The sequence below is a fragment of the Setaria viridis genome, chromosome 1 (genome assembly GCF_005286985.2).
Source record: "Setaria viridis chromosome 1, Setaria_viridis_v4.0, whole genome shotgun sequence".
Taxonomy (NCBI): Eukaryota; Viridiplantae; Streptophyta; class Magnoliopsida; order Poales; family Poaceae; genus Setaria; species Setaria viridis.
The window spans coordinates 39,603,359-39,625,447 of NC_048263.2; the positions used below are offsets into that span (position 1 = coordinate 39,603,359).

At 42.0% G+C, this 22,089-nt stretch overlaps 3 protein-coding genes across 3 annotated transcripts; 1 reads left to right on the plus strand and 2 right to left on the minus strand.

Moving 5' to 3' along the window:
- Positions 1-126: 126 nt before the first annotated feature.
- Positions 127-9,703, plus strand: LOC117841135 (nudix hydrolase 3). The gene is made up of 21 exons (XM_034721698.2): positions 127-286; positions 388-567; positions 971-1,048; positions 1,375-1,471; positions 1,703-1,836; positions 1,984-2,065; positions 3,024-3,110; positions 3,287-3,393; positions 4,626-4,797; positions 4,970-5,211; positions 5,293-5,374; positions 6,094-6,159; positions 6,603-6,680; positions 6,750-6,845; positions 7,458-7,564; positions 7,686-7,854; positions 8,262-8,345; positions 8,488-8,582; positions 8,717-8,807; positions 8,881-9,027; positions 9,163-9,703. The coding sequence occupies exons 1-21, from the start codon at positions 213-215 to the stop codon at positions 9,220-9,222; spliced, it is 2,328 nt and encodes a 775-aa protein (XP_034577589.1). The 5' UTR covers positions 127-212; the 3' UTR covers positions 9,223-9,703.
- Positions 9,704-9,903: 200 nt separating this feature from the next.
- On the minus strand, positions 9,904-11,076 carry LOC117841167 (uncharacterized). Its single transcript, XM_034721701.2, has 4 exons — positions 10,809-11,076; positions 10,637-10,732; positions 10,366-10,531; positions 9,904-10,254 (listed from the first exon to the last, which is right to left on the minus strand). The coding sequence occupies exons 1-4, from the start codon at positions 10,950-10,952 to the stop codon at positions 10,199-10,201; spliced, it is 462 nt and encodes a 153-aa protein (XP_034577592.1). The 5' UTR covers positions 10,953-11,076; the 3' UTR covers positions 9,904-10,198.
- A 472-nt stretch (positions 11,077-11,548) lies between these two features.
- On the minus strand, positions 11,549-21,548 carry LOC117841118 (protein REDUCED CHLOROPLAST COVERAGE 2). The gene is made up of 23 exons (XM_034721693.2): positions 21,183-21,548; positions 20,891-20,952; positions 20,248-20,340; positions 20,077-20,149; positions 19,724-19,993; positions 19,537-19,601; positions 19,178-19,309; positions 19,055-19,096; positions 18,424-18,957; positions 18,178-18,338; positions 17,449-17,947; positions 17,011-17,073; positions 16,826-16,927; positions 16,369-16,689; positions 16,172-16,264; positions 15,985-16,086; positions 15,771-15,875; positions 15,265-15,398; positions 14,950-15,133; positions 14,615-14,746; positions 14,387-14,499; positions 14,030-14,111; positions 11,549-13,944 (listed from the first exon to the last, which is right to left on the minus strand). The coding sequence occupies exons 1-23, from the start codon at positions 21,247-21,249 to the stop codon at positions 12,070-12,072; spliced, it is 5,304 nt and encodes a 1,767-aa protein (XP_034577584.1). The 5' UTR covers positions 21,250-21,548; the 3' UTR covers positions 11,549-12,069.
- Between the last annotated feature and the right edge of the window lie 541 nt (positions 21,549-22,089).

Here is a 22,089-nt window from a genome sequence, read left to right on the forward strand (position 1 = left end):
ACGGGCCGAGGACGGGCCGAGGCCACAGGAGGACGCGAGATTCCTTGATGGGCCTGATGGGGTGGGCCTCAGCAAGCCGTTTTAGCCCGTTGTATAGCGGGTATTACTGCGTGCGAACCGTTTTTACGCAACCGGATCGTTGAACAGTGTACCCAATTGCCCAACGCTTCGCTTTCTCACCCCGCACGATCGCCGTCAACGCCGCCGCCTCGATGGCTGCTGCGCCGGAGGAGCGCCTCGACGTCCTCAACGCCGCCGGGGAGAAGACCGGCGTCTCCAAGCCAAGGCACGCCCCCGTCCCGCGCCGGACTCTCCCGCCTCGGTTTGATTCCTTCGATCGGATCGTGTGATTCCGCCGCCGATGCTGCCTGCTTTGTTTTTTCTCAGGTCGGAGGTGCACAGGGACGGCGATTACCACCGAGCTGTGCACGTGTGGATCTACAGCGAGAGCACCGGTGAACTGCTGCTGCAGCGCCGCGCCGACTGCAAGGACTCGTGGCCTGGGCAGTGGGACATCTCTAGCGCTGGCCACATCTCGGCCGGTGACTCCTCGCTCTTCTCTGCACAGTGAGCTCTCTGACCTCACGATAGTACGTTGTCTTGAAGAGCTACCATCTGAACACCACACTGGAGTGCATGGAGTAGTTTGCGCACACTAAGCTGCGTGGGATGCCTAAAACATTTTAGCAGCAAGTGGGAACTCTTCTCAAAGCTACCGCCCTCCTGTGAGCGGCTTAAATCCTTCAAGTAACTGTTTCAAATAGCATGGCAGTTGCAATTCTGCTCTTGTTGAACCCTCACAGAGTGTTCGACATAGAAACTTTATGATGCTTTTCTCGTGAAATTACCTGTTATTCCATTAACGTTGCTTCTATTGGTCGCTTACTCTCAATACTACGACTCTATCTAGTTTATATTTTGTTTATAGGATAACTTATAATTGATACTACCATGTAATGTGAATCATCAGGAGGGAGCTCGAGGAAGAACTAGGCATCAAGCTTCCAGTCGATGCCTTCGAGCTGTTATTTGTGTTTCTTCAGGAATGGTTAGTATATTTACCTTGCAGTTGCAGACTTGCAGTCCATTATATTTTGCAACAAATGACACCATTGTCATCAGGCTTAAGTATCAAATGGCACGTCCCATTCCCATAACAACTTTATAGGACCTTTAACCACATGCTTTTGTTGGAACATCAATGGACACTTGGCACCAGTTTATATAAGCAATTTAACATTAGTATTCTATAAGAGACTTGTTAAGAGCTATTTCGTCACATTTGTTTTTGCATGATGAATTTCCAACCATCACAATCTGAATCTTGGATATCACAAATATGATATCATCTGAACCTTTGACTCTTTGTTGCAGTGTTATCAACAACGGGACATACACGAACAATGAGTACAATGATGTTTACCTTGTGACTACTTTAACTCCAATTCCACTTGAGGCCTTCACTCTCCAAGTAAGGATGCTGTAATACTTCACACAGTTACTGTTGGACTTATAACTGTATGCTCATCTTAGTCGAGACCACTAACTTTGTGCTCGTAAGGAAATATATCCTATTCCTAGCAAGGAAATGGCATTAAGCTTTACATACTATCCAGTATTCTAATACTTATTATGCCCTACATTTGTTCTAATGAATTTACTTTTTCGATTTTTATAAGTATTATAACTTTTGAACTTTTAGGAAAGTGAAGTATCTGCAGTTAGGTATATGTGTTTTGATGAGTACAAGAGCTGCCTTGCAAAAGAAAGTGGAGAATATGTTCCTTATGATGTGAACGGGCAATATGGCCAACTATTTAATATTATTGAAGAAAGGTAAGCATTATTCTATGTCCAATTTTACTTTTGTCAATGTGTGGGCCTTCATTCTCGAAGAAGTAGATCATAATCCTTTGGTCATAACTTTAAGAATACAGTTTTATCAAAATTATCCTGCTTCAATCTTTCATGCCACCTTTGTAGGTACAAAGACAATACAGAATCCCGCAGTTTAACTTTACAAAAGCAAATCAGCCGTTATGCTCCCATCCATTTGGAACCAGATGTAAGTTTTTCTTTCAATCATCTTGCAGCTTGGCTTGCAGTTCACAAATATCTATAATTTCACTTAGGTTTCTGAATGCCTTGAAACCAGAGAAGGTTTACGTGTGGCATAAGGAAATCTTAAAAAAATGCCCCAGATATTCACACAACAAATTAAAAACTGCAGATACATTGCATGATCTCACAAACAATTTGAATACTTTTCAGTTTGTTATGGCAGTCCGGTGTGTATTTAAGGTGTATGAAAAACTGTGTTTAACTGCAAGACAGTGGATGGCACAGTTCCCCTTCCTCTCTTTTGCTAGGACTTTAAGTAACTTTAGCTATGCCAAGTACATTTTCCCATTCATCATAAATTTGTAAGTTATTTGTGGTCATGTTTAGTATGCAAGGATCAAAATTCACATCACTACATGATATCAAAGATTTTTATAGTGTTCTTTTCAAATGGCTAGGGTTATTGTTCTTCTTCAGATTTTCTTATCAAGTTTCTGAGAGTTTTCTAGTCTAATTTGGAGTTTTGGACATTTCCTGAGAGGGAAAACAATTAGCAACCAAGAATCCCAACCAAAACAACTCTCGGGGATTGCCTCAATTAGGCTAAAAGGGCCTTGACTATATGAGAAAATTATAAAGAAGACCAATAACCATTGACCATTCGCAAAAAAAAAAAACACTCGAGGAATCATGGAACGCTTATAGTTATAGTGATATATTTCCTCACTGTCAGAGTACTTATGCAGTAGTACTTCTCTATTCATGTGATGGTGTACCAGTACTTCTCTTGCTTTACACAACAATGACAGCTAGATTCTTATGCTGCAAGTTCATAACATGTATTTTGATACATTGAATAGCAGGAAGGATATGGGGATGTTAATATATCATTTCCTGCTTTTATATATTGCACCATGCTTTTCTTGTGGGATGCTTGACTTCTTTATATGTTTCCTTTGCAGTTGACTACTCTATCTGAAGGAGACAGGGAAGCCTTGGGATATATTCTTAAAGCAGCAATAGTTATTGATGACATATTTTATGAGCAGGTTACTTCTTCATCAAACGTTTTCCAGATTTTGTTTCTTCTATTTCTTATTGGTTGGATGTGCCATGTACAATTAGTCAAAAAAGCTATCTTCATTGGATAACCATTATTTTGTGTCGCATATTTTTTATATCAAATAGTTTTATTCTGAAACCTACAACTTTGGTTCTCAAATAGGTATGGAATAGCAACAGAATGCTTAGAGACTGGCTGAAAGGACATTCTGAATCCTCAGCCTTTGATAAATTGAAGTGGGCATACTATTCGATTAATAAGAGTCCCTGGTAATACCTTTTCTTGAATAAATATTCTTCATTGATTGGAATATCTTAACACATTATTCAATGTAATTTTCTTAATGTATGACAGTTACCTTTTCTTAAACTATTTCCAATTATCTTGTATGCCATCTTGCTTAAAGACTCTCTCATTGTGTTATGGCTTAGTGCTGTCACATTGATGTATATCGTTTATAGAGTGTAATATGAATGAGATATACTTTGTTTCCTGATTGGAACATCTACCTTTCATCCTACAAAATGAAACATGGTTGTTTAGACCCTCATATTTTGACCAACAATTAGTCGAATTATATGCATGCTACCGTATGAAAGTTGCAATGTTTCACAAATCTTTGAATTGAAATTGCTTTTGTAGCAATTGATATATATTGTAAGAGAAATTGGAGGTCAAAACATACCTCTAAACAATTTCAAATCCTAACGAGTCTTATAAAAAATGGAGGGAGTATGCCAGTTTTGTCTTCTTATCTTAGTATCTGTATCTCTAATCATGAAAAACATGCTAGTTTTTCCTTGTGATCTTAGTCTCTGTATCTCTAATCATGAAACACTTCTCTTGTAAAATCAACTTGATCTAATGCAATTTTGAAGATTTTGGTGAACGGGCCTCTAGCTGAGTTGGTTAGGTGGCTCCAGTAGCACTCCTTAGGTCCTGGGTTCGACTCCCCTTGGGAGCGAATTTCAGGCTGGGGTTAAAAAAATCCCCTCGTTTGTCCCACGCCAAAGCATAGGTCTAAGGCCCGGCCCAGGTCGTTGGTCGTCTCACACGGGCTACAGTGCCGCTATGTAAGGGTGGGGTAGGGGTTCGGGGGTTTTCTCGACCTGCGTAAGGTCTTTTTCTTCTTAGCAAAATGCCGGGGGGCTGTCTTACCCCCCGCAGGTCTAGTTTTTTAATTTTGAAGATTTTGGATTGTTCAACATGCGCAAGTATAAAAGGTCATACGCTTTTGCTTACTTGCGAATAAATTTATTTTCTGTGGAGATAAATGAGAAAGTGGAACCTGAAACATAGCATTAAAACCATCTTCTCATTGTCATGTGGGTTTTCTGAGATCAGATTTCCTTGTGAAATAGGAATCTCATTTAATGCAATATTTTCTTCCTACTTATCATGTTTAGACACCAATGTTTGTATCAGTTACATTTACATGTTACTGTTATATATTGCTTACCATCTTGATAGATGTTAACGTTTTTTACATTCTCCATAACAGGTCCTGCCTCGATGAAAATAAGGCTTTCCTATCGACTGCAGATTCTGCTGTGAAATTACTCACAGATGCTACCAAGCCAGTTTCAGGATGGAAGGGGGTTCAGTATCGAGCAGCATTTCCTCTAGATAAGCCTCCTGGTGCTAAATTCTATCCTCCTGATATGGACAAAAAGGTACATTAGCATCTAGTACCCCTACCCACCTAGTGCTCTATTATATCCAGCAGAACATATTTCCTGTTCATAGTGCATGTCTTTGTATAGGATTTGTGCGTTTTATGTAACTTGATTGATTCTGTACTAGCTGAAGTGAATTCGTTTTTGCATATTTTTTCTATGGCTGTAGGAGTTTGAACTTTGGAAGAGTAGTCTGACTGATAAAGAACAAAAAGAAGCCACTGGATTTTTTACTGTCATAAAACGGCATGACTCTCTATCCTCTCCGTCATTAACACAATCAGATGGATCAGACCAAACCAAAACTTCAGATGATCTTTTTATAGTTCCATACTCCAAGGAGTACAGATCATCCCTTGAGAAAGCAGCTGAACTTCTTGAGAAAGCATCAGTGTGCTCTGATTCTCCAAGGTAAGCTAATATGGTTTTAAGTTTCTGAATTTTTAATTCGTTTGTGTGAAGATTCATTCATTTATTTTTGTCTTGTTGTAGCCTCAAGAATTTTCTGAGAACCAAGGCAAATGCTTTCCTTTCAAATGATTACTATGAATCTGATATAGCTTGGATGGAGTTGGTTAGTATCGTAATTCTTTTTTCCATTTCTCTGTTCATATCCATATAATAATGCACCACTGGTCTTGATTCTTCTGCTTCATGGCAAATTGTGTTGGTTGTTACTCTGTCTCCTATCTTCTATAACTGCAATCATGGTCTGGAATTGTTGGCAGTAGATATTACTGCCAAAGTTTGAGTAAATGAGCTATGAGCCCCGGAAGATCTTTTACTAGTATATGAAAGCAAGTTTGGCTAGACTCGTTAAATACAATTTAAGGAGTCAATGAACAAGAAAAGGTCAATTTTACACTGCAAGAAGTACATTGCTTTAAACCATAAAAATGTTATTGAGAAAAAATCTTCCTTATTTCCATGTGATTCATTTCAGATTATTGAAAGATTACAGAAGCTAACAAGTTACTAACTTCTATTTAGAAAAAAAAAGGCTGGCGTGTCATATTCCCTCCATTCACGAATAAGGGATATTTTTGTTTGCTTGCAGTCAAACTATATAGATTTTGGTCACCAATATCACCTTGCATTTTGAGATTGAACATTTGTAAATGATATAAGTAGATTTCTCTATACTATATAAACATACTACGATAGAAATTAGTGGTGAAAAATACATCTTGTCGCCCATGTCAATGTCCACATTACTTAGCTACAACATTTGGTTTCTCTCTAAGTTCTTCGCATATATTACCTCTATATTTGGCATTCTTGTCTTGTATGCAGGACTCCAACTTAGATGTCACAATTGGCCCATATGAAACATATGAAGATGCCCTATTTAGTTATAAGGTATTTTTCACAGGATCCTTGTCCCACATGTTCTTGGCATTTATATTTGTTTATCAAATCTGAGCCTTAAGTCACTTACACCGCATGCGGTTTTGAATTTTGTCCTCTTTGGAACACTCTTTAAGTTCATTTCACTGATGCTAGCAGATTGACACTAGTTGCACTGAACGAACCTTTCAGCCATCGCTTATTTCCAAACTTGCTCCCCGCAAGGCTTACCATTTTATTTCCCTAAAAAAAAGGTTTACCATTTTAGCAACTTAAGGTTGTAGGTCTGCAATTTGCTGGGTTAATTCTAGAATTTTGATATCTGCTTTGGTCCCAGCTTTTTTCTACTAGGCAAATATTGCTTTTAGATCTGAATTAGGTTTATTTTGCATAGCGCGCATGGAGTTCTATACAATTTTTTGGTTGTTTCTTCACTTGTATTTACCATTCCAAAGGCAACTTTCGAAGCATTTGTTGGAATACGTGACGACACAGCAACTTCTCAAGTTAAACTCTTTGGTGACCAACTCCAGGTAATCTCACTAAGTTTCCTTTAAGGAAATATTGAGTTTGGCTTTACATCAAATTTGATTTGAGTTCAGGATTTGGAAAGAAACCTTCCGATGGACAATATTTTCAAATCAGATAGTGTATCTGCTGCTCCAATTCGTGTGATCAATCTTCTCTACAATTCTGGGGTATGTTACTATTCTGATGTTGACAGCTAAAAACTGGATATTTGTGGATAAAGATAATCAAGAGTTTCTTTTCCTTCTGTTTGGTTTACAACAAGTTGGCAATAAATTCCTCTATGAATTGTATGATTCAAGAAAAGTGATGAAAAACTATAATTTCATGAAACTGATTTTATTTGTTGCTTCGTGGTTGGCCAAGTATATTTGGACTTGCCTTTCGTAGCTTGCATGTTCACCTTACTACTTGCTCAGTTGCAAGGTTATCATTCAGGTCTTTCAAGTTTTGGAATGATAGATTAAATTACTTGATTTTTCCTATTATTTATCATTGGGACTATTTGGAAATTTTTTGCCTTTATTGTTGATTAACAGTTATTCTCATGTTGAAATTGCTTTGTTTGTATCATGTCTTGGCTGCTTGAGTGTAACTTTCCTATTTACTATTTACCCTGCATTTCTTTTCGAATAAATTGAGCTTCTGGTGATAGTTGGTAGGTTGAGAGGAGATTCAACATTCAAGAACATGTAGGTGTAGTGCAAATGATTTTTTTATGTCAATGATTTCATGTCCCTGTCAACAGCTTCATGATGCTCTAACAAGCACTGCTGGTGCAGGATGTGAAAGGTCCACAAACCATTGCTTTCAATTTGCCCAATGATGAACGGATTGTAAATGAACGAGGAACTGCCATGGTTATGCTTAAAAACGTTTCAGAAGCCAAGTATGCCTTTTTTTATTCTTATTTATTAGTTTTAATTGCCAGTTAGGTAGCTCACACTCACAACAGCAAGAAACATAGGGGGTTATGCTAATGTTGTCGATTCTATTTCTGTTTTATTCAGGTTCAAGCATATCTTAAAGCCTATAGCTGATGCCTGCATCAGAGAGGAGCAGAAAGAATATGTTGATTTCGAGCCTTATTATACACATATTGTTTGCCACGAGTGCTGCCATGGAATTGGACCTCATTCTATCACCCTTCGAAGTGGTAAAAAGTCAACAGTACGATTGGTATGTACTAAAACAACAATTTGAAAAATCACTGGTTTTAGTTCAACACCAATAGAAATGTTCCACTTCCCTCAAAATCCTGTGAACAGAACATTTCAAAATTTATCTTGTATGAAGCACATAAAAAATTGACTAAGTTACAGAGATGGAAATTTTGGTTAAAACAAAATGTCTAAAAATGACCAAAGTTGCAGGGTATATTCTTTAGAGTGGCGCATTTCTTCCTAGATGATTTTAGCCAAAGAAGTCACTGTGTTGCAATTCAGTATCGTTTCTTCTGCATAAAGTTTCTTCATACATACTGAATTCAGTGGCTTTAAGAAGGTTGGCATGTTTGCATGGTGTCTCCTGTATTATTTGCCACAAAGTCAAGCTGCTTTGACCTTTTTTTTTCCATAAATGTATAGGAACTTCAAGAATTCCATTCAGCGTTGGAGGAGGCAAAAGCTGATATAGTTGGTCTCTGGGCGCTCAATTTCCTTATTAAGAAGGTTAGTAATTCCATCAATTATACTCGTGTTACCCTGATCAGGCATTCATGTTTGCTGTTTCTATAATGAATCTGGAACCTGTGACCTGTTGGTTATTTTCCTATATTTTTGTTAATTCAATCATTTGCTTCTGTTCTATTAGGGATTGCTTCCTAAGAGCCTATCACAATCCATGTACGTCTCTTTCCTGGCTGGCTGCTTCAGGTCAATCCGTTTTGGACTGGAAGAAGCTCATGGGTAAGGCTGTATCTTCCCTGCAAGCAAACTGAACTTAAATACGAAACAAAAGACATCATTATGTCTCGTACCATTTTCATGCTGTCCTGAACATGGTAAACTAATTTTTACTGTGTATGTGTTTCCAAATATAGAAAAGGACAAGCTCTGCAGTTCAACTGGTTGTATGACAAAGGGGCATTTGTCTTGCACTCTGACGGAAAATTCTCGGTGGACTTTACAAAGGTAATTATCTGAACATTCAACTATCTTGTTACTTCTCTGTTACCACTGCTCACTAGAGTTTGTACTGTGGAAGGTTGAGGACGCTGTGGAAAGCCTGAGCAGGGAGATACTGACAATACAGGCAAAGGGCGACAAGGCTGCTGCCCAGTCTCTTCTCCAGTCCCGTGCAACCTTGACAGAACCATTGCGCGTGGCATTGGAGAAGATAGAACATATGCAGGTAGGTGCTCCTCATCTATGTTGGTTTGTGCCCCGAATTATTGCCGCACCGAGTTTAGATTTGTGACTTTGCCAATTTATATTCATTTTCATTCAAGTGAGCAGCGTTTGCACCCTTATTTACATTCATTTCCAGGTACCTGTTGATATTTCCCCAAAATTTGGCACGGCAAACAAGCTGCTTGGGAACATATAACCAGTCGGGCTCAGCAGTTCAGCAAGCGTTGTGCTTCAGTACCCCAAAACACCTGGATGGAAACAGGAGCCGTTCAAGAATAAGGTACTGCTCCATGTCAAGCGAAGAGGAGGAAAATCAATACAATAAATTGTAAGAAGGAACATTGTTAGCGTTCTACGTTCAGTGGTGATGTTTGATTAGTGAGAAAGGGAAGGCCCCTCCATTGCCGCTCGGAAATTGTATCAGGTGCTGCTGGATTTGTGCCACCCTTAGCACAAAGTGGCAATCAAACGACATGTGGAACAGGCAGGCAATGCCTACCGCCTGAGCGCGCACCTCTGCACTCTCACCCGAACACGTAAATGCTAGCGATCTGGCATATTTTTCTCTCTTTTTTTTTGGTTGTAAATTACTGAATCTCATTACGGATGTCATGAAGTGGCCGCGTTTTTTCTATCTCAAGCGGTAAGTAGTAAATGCTGATCCCAATCTTTACATATGTATGTGATCTAATTTTTTGGGTAGAGCCAGATTTTGACTAAATCAAAGCTTAAAACTTACGCAGACGTCGTATCCTCATTATAATTTTATAGTGATCTTGCCACCACTCCATATTTTGATCCTACAATATTGATCTTATCAACACAAGCATCGGTGTGTCGACAGTGCGTGCGTGCGTGCGTGTGTGTGTGAGCTCCATTTGACATTGTGATCAGCTCGATTAATTTTTATTGTAGCATTTGAGAAACAACTTTTACAGCAGATTGCCAATGCTCCACACGCTTGATTTAGCAAACAAAGCCAGAGGTACTAGCTGGTTCTCCTTTACAAAGCCAAAAAACACATAAATTTCCGGCAACAACTTCGCAAGCCAGGAACTCACTGCTGAATGTGTTTCAAATGTAATCCAACAGCATTGTTGTTATGGACATCTTGACGCAAACTGTACCAAAGCACTGAGGCGGCTTCTTCACAGGCCAGATTCAAGCTGTTCTCAGTAGATAACAGTCGAGAAGAGGATCTGGTTCGCATCTTGTTTCTTGTCCTCCCCTGCGAGCATGAGGAGTTGAGTCACCACCACTTCCCACTCCACCATAAATCCCCAGCAAGCATCATCACGAAACCCACGCGAAAAAACAAAGGGTAGTCAGAGGAGCTTACCTACGATGGGTTTCATGTGCGCCATCCACTCGTCGATCACCTGATCGAGGCTGTTCTGGGCGGCCTCATCAGCGTCGGACAAGGGGGGCAGCCCGGACGCGGCGAGCAGCCGCTGCGTCGTGCCGCGCTGCGACACCAGGCTCACGCTGATCCGGTCGATTAGCTCCTGCGAAGAGAGAAAGGCCAGGATCAGCGGACCAATCGCGACGACCTAGGGGAAATCGAAGCCACTGATTTTGGGGATTTAGGGTTCAGGGGAGGGGAGTGCCACCTGCTTCTGGGTGAGGAGGTCGCGGCAGAGGTCCTTGAGCGCGGCCACCTCCTCCTGGACTCGCTTCAATCGCGCCACCAGCTTCGCCGGGTTGGCCTGCAACCACCGCCGCAGATCCCATCAGCCGCGCGCCGGAAGGAGCGTTAGGGAGGAGGAGGAGGAGAGTACCGACATGGTCGGGGTAGGAGGCGCGGAACTCGAGGTCGAGGCGTCCCTGCACGTCGGCGAGGGCGGCGTTGGCGTCGGCGAGCGTGGACAGGATGTCGTTCACCGCCGGGTGGTGCCGCGGCCGCCGCCCGCTCGGATCCGCCGCCATCCCTGATGTTTTTTTTGCTGGCGGGGGGTCGGGGGATAAGATTTGGGGGTTTTCTGTTTCCTGTCCGCCGCGCGCCGCTTAATTTTGAATCGGAGTGGGGAGCAGCGGGAAAAGCGTCTTCAGTGATCAGTCCCAGACTCCCAGTACATGACGTGGACCGGTCTTCAGTCCCAGCACACGGCAGCGTCATCTGAATCTTCGTTTTTTTAAGATAAAGGAAATAGTTGAATCTTCGTTTTTTTAAGATAAAGGAAATAGTTGAATCTTCGTTTTTTAAGATAAAAGGAAATAGTTTCCGGACTTTACAAACACACGCAACCAAATTCTTACATCATCCTCAGCTCAGAAGCTAAACACAAAAAATCCTTTGAATCTTCCTAAATGCTCCATTTAGACAAGTTTTGAGCAAGTAATCTACCCCGCGAAGCTTCTCCAGTCGAGCGGCATTATAGCTCACTGAGAAACTAAACCATCCATAAGCAAACCCCAAATGCCCAATTGAATTCTAAGATAGGCTCAGCTGACAACCACACGAATGACTATAACCATGGGATGAACCTGTAGCTATCAGCATCAACACTAACTAAAAGGGGGGATTCAATAGGAAACTTTCTTCTGTTCCATCTGAATGTGCTATACAGCTGGGATTACCAAGTACACAGAGCGTAAAATGGTAACGCATCTTTCTTTACATATTATTACGTAGTTCAACAAGTCTAATTTATCAAAAAATAACTATTAAGATGTTAAGTCGACAGTACATTCACAAAGGGAACAAAAATTATGCCAAGCTGTGGAAACGGCGGCATGTTAACAATGTATCTCTCTTGTTGATACTTCGAGGTGTTCTTCCCAAGATTCTTCACAGCAAAAAAGCAGGACAAAACAAGGGCACCATGATGGACGTCTGGAAAATCTTCAAAATTCCAAGTTCCAAAGATCATGGAATGCCATTAGAAGAACTGCAGAAGAATTCAGCAGATACTAGACACCATGAAATGGGTCAAAAAAAGGCAATTAAGTCTCTATCCAAAAAGGCAGCATCTCGGTTTGCATTAGCATGCTTTATTCAGGAGAAGAAAGGCTCCTCTGTTTAAGAAATAAAATTTTACTTTCCTCAGCTTGCAACCTCAACAGCCTCAACCTCTCCATCGCTGTAGTCTGCCCAGGATTTGGGTTGCTCGGTTGCAATCGGCTCTTCGGTAACATCTTTTGCTGTCACTGCTTCTTCTGCAACTTCAGGAGCTGTGGTCTGTTCAGGTTCCACTTTTCCATCTTTACTTTCTGTGTGGTTCGTGTCGTCTGTGTTCTGCTTTTCACCCCCAGCCTCAACATTGACCCCGCAAGATGCATCATTTCCTTCAGGACTGGTCTGGCTACATTCAGAAACTTGTGGGGATGCAGTTACCGGTGATTCTACAGTACTATCTGGAGAGGATGGAAGGCCCTGTGGGGAAGATGTAATACCACCTGGTGATGTTAAAGGACCATTTGGAGATGCTGGTTGTCCATTAGGACTCCGAGATTGGCCTGGCACAAACTCTGGAGCGTTAGGGTTCATAACTCTGGGCGCAGATGTGTTTGTTTCTGTAGGTGCTTCACCACTTGGCAACATAGGCTTGTTACGAGGTCCCCGATGCCCCGATCTGTTGTAACCTCCAGCCAGACGTGGACCGTAAGGGACTCTTGCTGTTGCAGATTGGTGAGGGTGCTTACGTAGAGGGATGGACAACATAGGGGGTACATTGGCTGGTGATGGCAATAGTCCACCATGTTCTCTGAAACCTGGTACAGCCATTGAACCAAAAGCTGGTACGGTGGACGGATTGAATGGAGCTGCCGCAGCAGAAAGTTTACTAGTTGTCTCTTTCTTTTCACTCTCAGATGCGGAAGATTTCTCATTTTCCCCTCCACTTGACAGCTGTTCTGGTGTATCCTCTCCTACATCTCTTTCATCATTGGAGGAAGAATCGTTTGCCTCAATTACAGTTGGCGCTCCTGCATTTGGGACGTCAGCCTCAGTTTGTGTTGCAGATGATGTGACTGAGGCAGCAAGATCTGTGTTCTTCTTCACTACAGATGTCTCTGCTGCATCTGAGGTCTTTTTGTGTTCTGTCTCTGGTTGATTTGAACCAAGCAAAACATCAGTTGGCTCAGATTTACCTCCATCTGTTGATTTTGATACTTGGGAAGTGTCACCCTTTTTTGACACTTCTGTTGCTCCATCTTTCTCTCCAGAAGGGTTATCATTGCTTTCTTTTGGAGGCTTAGCACTCTCAACACTTGCACCTTTGTCAATTGTATCCTTTTCTTCTGTATGTACCTCACTTAATGCTTTGACAAGAGTTCCTGGTGCAGCTATTGCCACTTCCTTGTATGAAAGTGACTTCCTCACAGTTTGACTGGCAGCTGGTGCTGTGGATGGTATCACCTTGGCAGCAGCTGCAGTAATGGCAGGGCTTGCTGGCTTGGAGTTGGGATTGGAAGAATTCTCACCACTGCTTGATGAGACAGCAGGGCTAACTGCTTTGGAATTGAAGCTCGAATTCTTAGCTAATTTCTTTGCAAGAGGACCAGAAGCAACAGGAGCTGCAGTCTCATTAGGGGAAACTCGAGGGGAAGAGAAGTTGGATGGACCCCTTCCTTTGTATCTTCCATTCTCACTGTGAAACACATTAGTATTGATTTTCGCCAGATTTTGCTTCCTTGTGCCTGGACCAGTTTTGCGGCTCCCTGTAGATCGTCCCTTTGGAACAGCTGCTTGCCACCCCTCATCAGATGCGTACTCTTCAGTAAAATCATCTTGAGGTATGTGGTTTGCAGTGTCACTTGGTATTTCATCTTTCACTTTCACATGCTCAACAAAGGTTCCATTCTCTTTGACTCCAGAGTCTTCCTTCTCAGTTAATAAATTATCATTGTTAGGTGGAGGGCTCCTTTGATCTTCATCGTCGACTAGGTCAGATGGGTTTTGCCCAGTGCGGCCTTTGATCTATGATTCATAATGCGCATGTATGAGAATGACCATTGAAGGAATATAAATGTAATATGCTCTCAGTGGAAGACCCTGAAGATACCTTAGCACGGGCTTGTTTCTTTTGCATTTCCTTAACCTTGAGTTCATCATCCGGATTGATATAATCCAAAAGATCTGATACACTGACAAAGGAGAAAATAGGAAGATCAACACCTAAGTAGATAATGACATACTAAACACACCACTCCATAAATTCAAATGTACTTTTCCTGTTTATGCACTGCCTGACAGTATCAAGATAAAGAAAATAGTCACCAGTTTAGAGCAAGCTATTACTAATAAAATCCATGCTCACATTTATAAGATTAATTATTCAATAGCAAATAAAAATCACTCTCACTTTTGCAGCCTCTTCAATGAAAATATTTGGCGAGCACAATCAATTTACGACATCTACCTCAGATGTCCTCTGCTTGCTATTGAAGCATCAGGCTTTGGAGTACCATTACGTGCTGCTTCCTGCTGCTCTAGTGCCTTAGACTCAAAGTATTCCAGCCAAGCAGTAGCATCCTGTGGAATATATGGTTATTACGTTAACTTTTTGCAGCAAGAAAGGTAAATCATTAACTGAAATTGAAGGCTATGTGGAAGAACACATAATCAGGAAGCAATTTTTTCTGCTTACCTGGGTCCGAAGATCTTCTGATCCAAGCTTTGCTTGAAGTATTCGCAGAGTAGTCTTTTCATGTTGGACACTCAGCGAGTATGCTTCCATTAAAGACAAAGCTATAGCAATAGCATGATAACTAGCTGCAGTCTGTCATTAAAACATAGAGGCATAAGATAACCTTTTAGTGGCAGCCTGGCAGGGTTTGTTTAAATTATGAAACGTAGTTCTAAATGTTAGAAAGAAGTGTGCACATCAAAATTGATATGAGCAGGCAATAGATTGTGCAACTGTATATTCACGAGAGCACAATATAATCGCACTGGAACACTGGAGGAGGTTGAGCTGCCCACCTGTATGTGATCAGCGCCAAGCAAACGCTGGTTGCATTTTAGAGCTTCATGCAGGTAACGGAGTGCAACATGGACATTACCCAACCCTTCTTCCATCATCGCGACATTGATGTAAGTTGCTGCGGTGTTAGGATGAGAAGGGCCACATGTAAGGTGCAAAAGATATAGGGCACGATTCACATACCTGAAATACAACAATCGGAACATGAAGTAGTTGAAACATAAAAAATGGTAAATGAAACAGTCACCATAGGTAAGGAAAAAAATAAAACTACAATGCCAGGTCAGCTTAAGTAGATGACACCATTAACTTACTTTAGGGCCAGTTCTGTATGTTGCAGACGATAGTAGAAAACAGCAAGATCTCCATAGCTTTTCATTGTATCCGGGTGGTCAAGTCCAAGTTCCCTCTCATTAATATCTAAAGCCTTCTGTTGATAGATGGTTGCCTGGTTGAAAAAGCATCAGCATTTATAAAATTAAGCCTTCACGACATGGGATAGAACAATGTTTCTGTGCAGAAATAATTAAACAACCGACAAGGGCATGCCTAATCCAGGTAACTCAGATAAGTAACACTATAGTGTTGACTAACTAAAGCAGCTGACAAGCTACAATTATATATGATTATCCTGTTTAAGTGTCGAGCAAAATATGATTCCAGTTTCAAATGCAGTAACATGTCTAGGATTGCGAAGCAATTTTACGACTGACAGTATCTGCACACATGGTAATGCTTATGTAACTAAAATTGACCGATATTGCAGAATAGTGAATACTACTAACGAGAACTAACAGTGAAGTTCTAAAAAAGAATATACCTGGTTGAAGTCGCCAGTATGATAAAGCACTACTGCAAGAAGGCTGTATGCTCCTGCTGTCATTCTGTGATAAGGACCACAAACAGCAACAAGTTTTGCAAGAGCCTGCATTGTCATAAACCATGTTTGCAGATTAGTATGACGGAAACCTAAATGAAGCATCATTCAAGAACTCATCGCATACGGATGCGATTGTAAGACAAGGAATGTGTACCTTTGCGCCATAGTTAACAGCATCCTCAAGTTTTCCTTTATCCAGGAAAGTCTTGGATGACTCCAGCAGGGTGCGGCCATCAGCTGATGAGCATGCAACATGCTGCCGATAAAAACAAATGGTTGATGTCCATGAATTCTCTAAGAATTTCTTATTCAACCATTTTTTATAGAAATTAAAAAGTTACCTTGTAGATAGGAACGACACTGATAATATCTGACTTTCTGAATGGATGTGGCATATCCATGTCATAATCTTTGGTTAGTAACTCAAGTCCTACCTAAATTGCAAGAGTTATTATCCAAATCATGGCTCTAGAGTGAACAAAGTATAATATAAAATGTTGAACCCCAATGAAATATAAAACTAGAGCACAAAGGTTACCTTGTGGCAGAGACCACGGAGAATGGCATATTTTCTTAGATCAAGGGAATATTCATCTTTCCACTTCCAGCCAAATCTCTTAAATAAAAAGACCTCCAGCCACCTTTTCCTGAGATTATGATCCTCGCCACAATTGCCATCATTGTTTTCTTCTGGAAATGGTCCCAGCAAAATATTTAAACATGATGCAACTGAGTCTGCCACATCATTTACATCATCAACAGCTGCAATAACAGCCCGAAGTATGTGCTTAAATGCTCGAACTACCATCTCATGTATACACAGGGACTGTATATGTGGAAGCTTGTCAGAAAGCTCAACCTGAAACACAGCAAAATAAAATAACACCTCAGCTGTTATGTATGAGGGGACTCTTATTATCTTATTTGTTAGAATGAATTAACATTCTTTTTTCTATGACTCTAGAACAAATCCTGAACACAATTATAGCATGTACCACTCGTCCCAGTGACCGCATCTGAAGGCCCCTAGTGTGCATAAAATCTGTCAGTGTCCTTCCATCAACAGGGGAGAGCTCAAGTGAACCAAAGTCTGCTACCTGATAACACAGAAGGATGACAACAAGTTACAGTGCAACTAAAACATGTTTTTTTATTGCTGCAAGATAGATATGTGTGTTACCAATTTCGGCAGGGCAGTATCATCATAATACTTGTGCGCCATCTCAATCAATTCATCCAGTGACTGCACATGGAAGCATCAAATCAGAAGGCATAATGTAACAATAAAGAATGGAAGGAGCATTTTGACAGAAGTACACCCTGCCGACCTACAGTACTCTACCATTCTGGTCCATGCAGTAAATAAAAATCACTAGACGGGCTAATCATTTACTACAGGTGAAATTACCAACATGATAAGCTATACCATACAGTAATACACTGAGGGGCTTAGCAGTAAAATTGATGAACAAAGAAAATGCAGTGACAGTTGACTAACAGCAAGGCCACCAGTGAGCTAGCATGGAATTTCATTTGGACGTCTATGTGATGTAAGATTGGCTAATTAACCCTAAAAGGGTTTAAGAAATCTCCAAAGCTGAAATAACAGGGTTAAAACCTTAGCATGAAGTCCAGTTTCAGATTCCTTTAGCCTTTCAAAAGCAGCTTCTGAAAGCAGTCTCTGAAGAACAGTCTCCTTATCCTCCTTTGCACTGGTAGTGTTGTCTGTAGATGCATTATCTGTATTAGGTGAAGTGTTTTCTTTTGCATATGCTCCTTTTCCACTCTTGTCATCAGTCTTCTTTTTTATCTCCTTTAACTGACCAAATTGTTTACCCAGGCCCTTTACTGTAGGAACATCCTTAGTCTCCTCACTTTTCTTAGTTTCTGTCTTCTCAGAAGTCGGGTTCTGTAGATGTTGTACCCAGCAAGCACCAAGTTCCCATCTGATCGGTCTTGTTACCATTGGAGCCTCACTTTCAAGCTTCTCCAGGCTGTCTGTCAGTATCTTCCGCACAAAACTTTGGGTAGTCTCATTGTCTTGAGGATCACAGCCCTGCAACCGCTGAACTCCTCCATATGATGGAGCACATGATTTATGGAGCAGCATCCTTAAGCTGATACAAGGAAAGGTGGTTATTGGATTGGTCTTATCTAAACAAGATTACAGGACAAGTGTAAAGAGTTGACAGCTATGTATGCAAAAAAAAGAAAGAAACAAAGAAAGAAAGGCCATGCAGACAGAGTTTATATGAATTCTTAAGACCAATCAGATACATATATTAAGAAATATCAAATAAAGCATAAGAATTTATTTGTAGATCATATCGAAGTCCCGACTACTAACCTATTGACATTAAGAGCATCGCTACCTCCCTCAGGCTGGTCTTCAATGTGGATGTCCTGCTGTGCTAGGGAAGTAGTTGTCAGATCAGGATCTACTGGAACTTGGACAACAGCTGTATACCCACAATGTTTTACAATAACCACACCAAGAGTAGCAGTATCCTGTAAACCAATAACGCAACTTCAATACTTGACAAAATGCAAATGGAAGTAGAAATGTAAAAGGTTTTGCAGATTGAAGTCTTACATGTACTGTTGCACTCTCGTCAGCAGTGATGCCTTTCAACAAGTTTCGCCTAGCAAGCTCATCAGGAGACATCCCTGGAGCCTGACTTCCATCCAACTTAACATCTAACTTGAAACTTGCATCTGCTTTGTCCTTTGTGATCATTATTTTCATATCACCGACTTGCTCTGTGTACAAGACTGGCCCTGTGGTGCCATTTGCTGTTTCATGGGAACTCCTATGGTTGGAAATCAGTTGCTGAATAGATGCAACAGCTTTGAGGACTGCAACATCTACAAATAAACTGTGGAGTAGGAAAGCCTTTCTGTCTCGGACTTGCCTATCCTCAGTTGTTTTGCAAGGCATTGCAGCAAGGATGGCAAATTCTTTCACCCATGGTCTATGGTCGTGCTTTCCATCCCTTCCTTGACCACCACCATTGCCACCCCAAGTTTCATCTTCAGTTGGAAGAGGTGGGAACACTGATGGTGAATCTGCTACAACAGGGGGAACCACCCAGGTATTTGATCGGAATCCATAAGGAAGATTTCCAAACTGATAAAAACGTCAGTAAAAAAGTGAACTTCAGTCTCAGGATTAATAGCAAAAACAATAACTACACATAGATTTAATACATAAAAATAAATCCCACCTTGTTGTGCTCGACAAATGCCTTCATCAGAGCCTTGTAAGCCTGCAGATTGCATACACATTTTCATGTCAATAAGAAGACATCCATAGACGACCAGGTCACATAAGATTTAGTGTTACTTACTCCATCAAATGCACGGCTTGTCTGCTGCAGTAGTCCAACAAGGGAGCGGCTGATGAGTGCACGTTTTCCTGCGGGGTAGAACCCTGCTTGGGATGCCACAATCGTCACTGGTTTCCCGTTACAAACTCTTACCTGAAACAAAAACCCAAACTATACATGATCTAGCGAAAAAACACATGCAGGTGCAGTTAGCACCTTCTCTGGCCAATATACATCAGGCCTCATAGACGAATACTACGTCCTAAGACACGTATAGTCCACTTAACAAGCACCGGTTCTCCCATCAAGTTGGCATCTGTGCCGATACAATCAAACTATTTCAAAAAATAACTTGGTGATAAACTTTGCAGCAAACGCACATCGATTTGGAAAAAGTCGTCCTCTCTCTTGTCATCAACGAATGGGCGCGTCGACCTCCTAATATCTGCAGCCAATCACATTCTATTAAGAAAAAACTAAATGTGACTCAAGCCTACTCAATTCTGAATCAAATGTGCTCCGAAACAGAAAGGAAAGGTGCATCAAAAGAGTGGCACGAGCACTCACAATGCAGAGGCGGCGTGAGGTGCGAGAAGGTGAAGAAGTCGTAAAACTGCCCCAGCTTCGGCGGCGGGTACATGGGCTCCTCCCCGCCTCCTCCGCCGCCGGGCGCCGTCTTACCGGGCGACCCGGGCTTGGCGGCCTCGGCCGCGGCCGCGGCAGCATCGGGGGAAGCGGGCTTCTGCTCTGGCTTCTTCGCCCCGAATGCGGTGGTGCAGGCGACGATGTCGACCAGCCGGCGCACATGCGCGACGGCGAGCTCCTCCGTGTAGTCCTCTGAGCACGACGGCGAAGGCGCGGATCAGCGAGTGGAATTTTGCGTTTTGGCCCTCGGGAAGTTGGGTATTCACGGATCTTACCTTCGACGATGCTGAGGTGGCAAGGCTTGAGGGAGGCGACCTCCACCGTGTCCTTGAGCTGGGCCCCGCGTACCTGCATTGCGCGCGGAGAAACGAGACGGGGCTGTCAGCTTCGCGAATCTCGAGGCGGATTTGAGCCGCTAGGGATGGGCTTGGGCCCGGGGGCTGTACCTCGTGGGACAGGGAGTAGCTGGTGAGGTGGCAGGTGTCCACGTGGACGGCCAGGAGCTTCCGGATGTCGAGGATCCTATCCGTTGATATACCCTGCAGACGGCAACCGGCAATGCTTCCATTGGTCAGTCGTCAGTAGAAATGCAGCAAAAATAGGCCCATAAATAACACATTAACTTGTGCTTTGTTAGTCTTTTTTTTTCCATTGCATGTAATATATTTCATCATGTATATATAGATTAATTCGACGAAGTGTTAGTTTAAAAAAGCAAAAAGTTCAGAGTTTGTTCCTCCGTCCGTCACAGAAACTGCTTAATTCTTCAGTCAAGCAAGAATACACTTTGCACACATCTTTTTAATCACATGCTGAGCAAACAAAGTGCCCTCTGTGCACGTGCTCTCTCTGCTAGAAGAATGTTAATAGGCACATGAACCCCATGCATGTGTTGTGTGCTTACTAATTGCAAATTTGCAATCAGGGGCAGTCGATAAAATTAAAACCGCAGCTAAACTGGAGTAGCAACAAGAGACAGAAGGATTGCCATGTACATGTTCCCGCAGCAAACGCACGAGCATATGCAGAACGGGCGCGTAGATACTGTGAACAATACGTCTGCGGAACAAGGATAAGGCGCTCTCTCACCTTGAGCGTGAGCTGCGTGTAGTCCGGCGTCTCAACGGTGACGTCCAGCACGATGGGCAACACTGCGGCGAAGGTTCCATCAGTTCCACACAATTGAATTAACATTAGCACACATATGCAGAACAAACATCATTAACTTGCAGATGATATCTCATCATCGTCAATTCACAATTGCAAACAAAATTAATGAAACAGTCTTCCTATCTCTGGGTCCGGGAGACCATTTCGAAGTTCTGAATGGAATAATTCTTTCACGCGATGAAAAGAACCAACGGATTGCAGTTGGCTGCACCTTTCTCCTCCTTCTTCTTCTTGTCGCCCTTGGGCTTGGGCTTGGCCTTCCCTGCCTTGGGCGCCATGTCCGCCGCCCCAAGCTAACCGAGCTCTGCACTGAACCTCTATCTGCAAGCCTCGCTACCTTATCGCCAACAATCACGACGCCGGAGAGGAACACGGCTAAGGTGCCCTTGGCATTGCGGTGATGAGGCTGCAGAGTTGTGTTAGCCTGGAGAGGAGGAGAGATAGCGAGCGAGCGAGAAGGGCAGTGGAGAGGTAGAGAGAGGATAAGGTGCTTATGGGGATATATAGTTGCAGTTGCAGCTAGCTACTACTAGCTTGAACCTGAAGCCTCAAGGGGTTCGTGCAGAATGAGAAGAGCACAGCTAGCTACTACTAGCAACTCCTTTTTCTGCTGGAATGGATCGAGAGGTTATATATGAAAGCAGGATTTCTTTTTATTTTTGTTATGCTTCCATTTATATTTATCTGCAAGCTCAAACTCTTAGTGGCCTAAATATATGTTTCTTAGGTTTATTTTCTTCCCAGTATAAACATTCATTTTTTATATTATATGCTACTGTGACCAGTGTTTCTGAATTTTTTAGAAAGCGATGCAATTATCCGGGTAACTCATGGCGCAGGAACATCCACCTGCACTTTTTTTTTCTTACGGCCTCCGGAGAGATTTTTGTACTTTGTGAGGATTCTCTCTTTAACTGCGGGGTCATGAATATTGTGAGCCGCAGAAATGTATGCTGGTTACTGGTCCTGGTTGCAAATCCAAACACTGAATTCTTCAGAGTTCTATTTTCCCACCAAACTTCGAGCGCGCAGTGACCTGTGTCCCTGGCAAACTTGAAGCATGCAAGCCTTCTGCAGTTCTGCTGCTTATGCAGAGTTGCGGACTAAGGGGGTGTTTG